Source organism: Carlito syrichta, unplaced genomic scaffold (assembly GCF_000164805.1).
Source record: "Carlito syrichta isolate Samal-C Ts95f unplaced genomic scaffold, Tarsius_syrichta-2.0.1 Scaffold273383, whole genome shotgun sequence".
Taxonomy (NCBI): Eukaryota; Metazoa; Chordata; class Mammalia; order Primates; family Tarsiidae; genus Carlito; species Carlito syrichta.
The window spans coordinates 469,428-472,217 of NW_007217479.1; the positions used below are offsets into that span (position 1 = coordinate 469,428).

General features: G+C 55.6%; 1 protein-coding gene across 1 annotated transcript in view; it reads left to right on the top strand.

Annotated features, from left to right (window-relative positions):
• Window positions 1-832: 832 nt before the first annotated feature.
• HES1 (hes family bHLH transcription factor 1) overlaps window positions 833-2,790 on the top strand; it is a 2,721-nt gene continuing 763 nt past the window's right edge. Inside the window, exons 1-4 of the mRNA XM_021709684.1 lie at window positions 833-1,416; window positions 1,575-1,670; window positions 1,916-2,003; window positions 2,656-2,789. Coding sequence (XP_021565359.1) covers window positions 1,309-1,416; window positions 1,575-1,670; window positions 1,916-2,003; window positions 2,656-2,789 — 426 coding nt within the window. The 5' untranslated portion in view covers window positions 833-1,308. The remainder of the gene's footprint in view (window positions 1,417-1,574; window positions 1,671-1,915; window positions 2,004-2,655; window position 2,790) is intronic.

Here is a 2,790-nt window from a genome sequence, read left to right on the forward strand (position 1 = left end):
TCCTCCCGGCCCGGCCGCAGCCGCGGCGGCAATAAAACATCCTGGCACGTGCTCCGGCTCCAGGCTCGCCCTCGCCGGCCGGCTGATGTCAAACTGCAGCTCGGCCGGTGTAGCTCTTAAAGGGCCCGCGCGCGACGGGCGCCCTGGCTGCCGCGGCCGCCCGCCGAGCCCGGAGGGAGAGGCTGCTTCCTTGCCCGCCACCGCGAAAGGCCGCAGAACCCAGAGCCTGCGGGTGGAAAGGGAGGGGGGGTGGGGAGCGCGCGCGTCCCTGAGTTGTTGCCATCAAAGCCGCTCTTGTTCATTTTTCATTTGAAATTCCATTTCCTTTCTACCCGGTTGGAAATTATTCTGATTGTTTCCTGGGGAAGCGCGGGGTCCGAGGCCCCAACTCCAGAAGAGGATTGAGGAAAGAGGTGGGTGGAGGCGGGATTCAGGGACAGCCTTGCTCCGAAAACCCTCCATACGTAAGGTGGAAGGCAAATTTTCCTTTTCTGTATGCATGAAGCAAATTTTTTGGTCCTTCTTCTGAATAATCTAAAATTTCAGCCCCTGAATGTATAAAGTCTGAGCGGGAAGTCACTTAAATGTGTCGGTAACTCATATCTTTGACGAGTTACCCCCTTTTCTTTTTAACCACTGCTCATATATTTTATTCCTGTTCTTCTACGCCTTTTAAAAATTATATATATATATCCAATGAACTTCTCACGACAAAGCAGCTCTGTTACAGGAGAGGGAATAAAGAGCAAAGATCCCGGCCCCCAAAAGAAATGGATGAGACCAAAACCAAGCAGAAAAAAAAAAAAAAATCCTCTCTAAAGCAAAGCCCAGAGGGAGAGTAGCAAAGGGTTAATTTTGATTGACGTTGTAGCCTCCGGTGCCCTGGGCTCAGGCGCGCGCCATTGGCCGCCAGACCTTGTGCCTGGCGGCCAATGGGGGGGCGCGGTCCACGAGCGGTGCCGCGTGTCTCCTCCTCCCATTGGCTGAAAGTTACTGTGGGAAAGAAAGTTTGGGAAGTTTCACACGAGCCGTTCGCGTGCAGTCCCAGATATATATAGAGGCCGCCAGGGCTTGGGGATCACACAGGATCCGGAGCTGGTGCTGATAACAGCGGAATCCCCCGTCTACCTCTCTCCTTGGTCCTGGAATAGCGCTACCGATCACCAAGTAGCATAAAATATTATAGTAAACCTTCAGCACTTGCTCAGTAGTTTTGTGAAAGTCTCAAGTAAAAGGGACATAAACAAAAATTTTTCGTGGACTCCAAAAATAAAATTCTCTAGGGATTAAAAAAAAAAAAAAAAAAAGATGCCAGCTGATATAATGGAGAAAAATAACTCGTCCCCGGTGGCTGCTACCCCAGCCAGTGTCAACACGACACCGGATAAACCAAAGACAGCATCTGAGCACAGAAAGGTAAGGGCAATACCTGTATTTCTCTGCAGCCCTCGCCCCCCCCCCCCAAAAAAAATTAAATAGGGGTTGAGAGACTCCTTTCTCTCTTTAAACCCCGGGGTGAAATGGCAACTCCCATGGGAACTCAGGGCCCTTTTTTGGTGTTTATTTCTTTGCAGTCATCAAAGCCGATCATGGAGAAAAGACGAAGAGCAAGAATAAATGAAAGTCTGAGCCAGCTGAAAACACTGATTTTGGATGCTCTTAAAAAAGATGTAAGTAGGCGGTACTGCTCCTTTGTTTTTAGCTTAAAGTAATATTTCTCATCTACTAAGAACTGAAACCCCTGGCCTGCGGGATCTACCACCCGCCCGCACTGCGTTCTCTTGGGCGGGAGAGCCGGGACCCCCCTCGCGGGGATCCCGGGATATCCGCTCGGCGGCGGGGAAGAGGGATCCCCGGCACTCCGAAGCGACTGGCAGGGGTCTCACTTCCCTCTCTTCTCTCCTCTTTTGCGCAGAGCTCGCGGCATTCCAAGCTGGAGAAGGCGGACATTCTGGAGATGACAGTGAAGCACCTCCGGAACCTGCAGCGGGCGCAGATGACGGGTGAGGGCGGCTGGCCGCGTCCCCCTCCGCGGGCGTCCCTCTCGCCCCGCGGTGATTTCTTCCAGACTTCCGCCCGTGGTTGTGAGAGGCATTCAGCTACATTTTACTGCCTTGGCTCACTCTCGCGTTCCCACGGTCTGGGGCTTATTTATAGCCACAACTCCAAGTTGTTACTGTTCCGGAAAGGGAGGGAGAGAGGTGGTAGCCGCGAGGGTGGCGGGCGGCTTGGTTCTGGGGGAAGCGGGGAGGACGAAAGGACTTAGGACCGTGGCGGTTTTGAGTCGCGTGGAGCCTGTGGGTCAGCTGGCTTAGCACATTCCCCCCCTTTCCAGAAGAGGAGATGAGGCTCAGATGATGGATTGGGAGGCTTTGCCCAAGGTCACACCGCGCGCGGGGGTGGGAGTGGCATATCTGGGGCTGAGATTGGTTTAAATGGAGCGACAGAGAATGAGAGGGAGTGTCTCGGCTTCGGTCGCCACGCTGGTGAGGCGAGGTGGCTGGGTTTTCTAAAGTCGCCCCACCCTCCCAGCCGGAGGCAGTTTCACGGGCGCGTGGCCACGGAGGCGCGCTCCAGGGACCTCCCCGGGCGGGGAGGCAGTGGCCATGGGGCCGGGGCCGTCCGGTGACCCGTCGGTGTCCTCTTGGCCCGCAGCCGCGCTCAGCACAGACCCGAGCGTGCTGGGGAAGTACCGCGCCGGCTTCAGCGAGTGCATGAACGAGGTGACCCGCTTCCTGTCCACGTGCGAGGGCGTCAACACCGAGGTGCGCACCCGGCTGCTCGGCCACC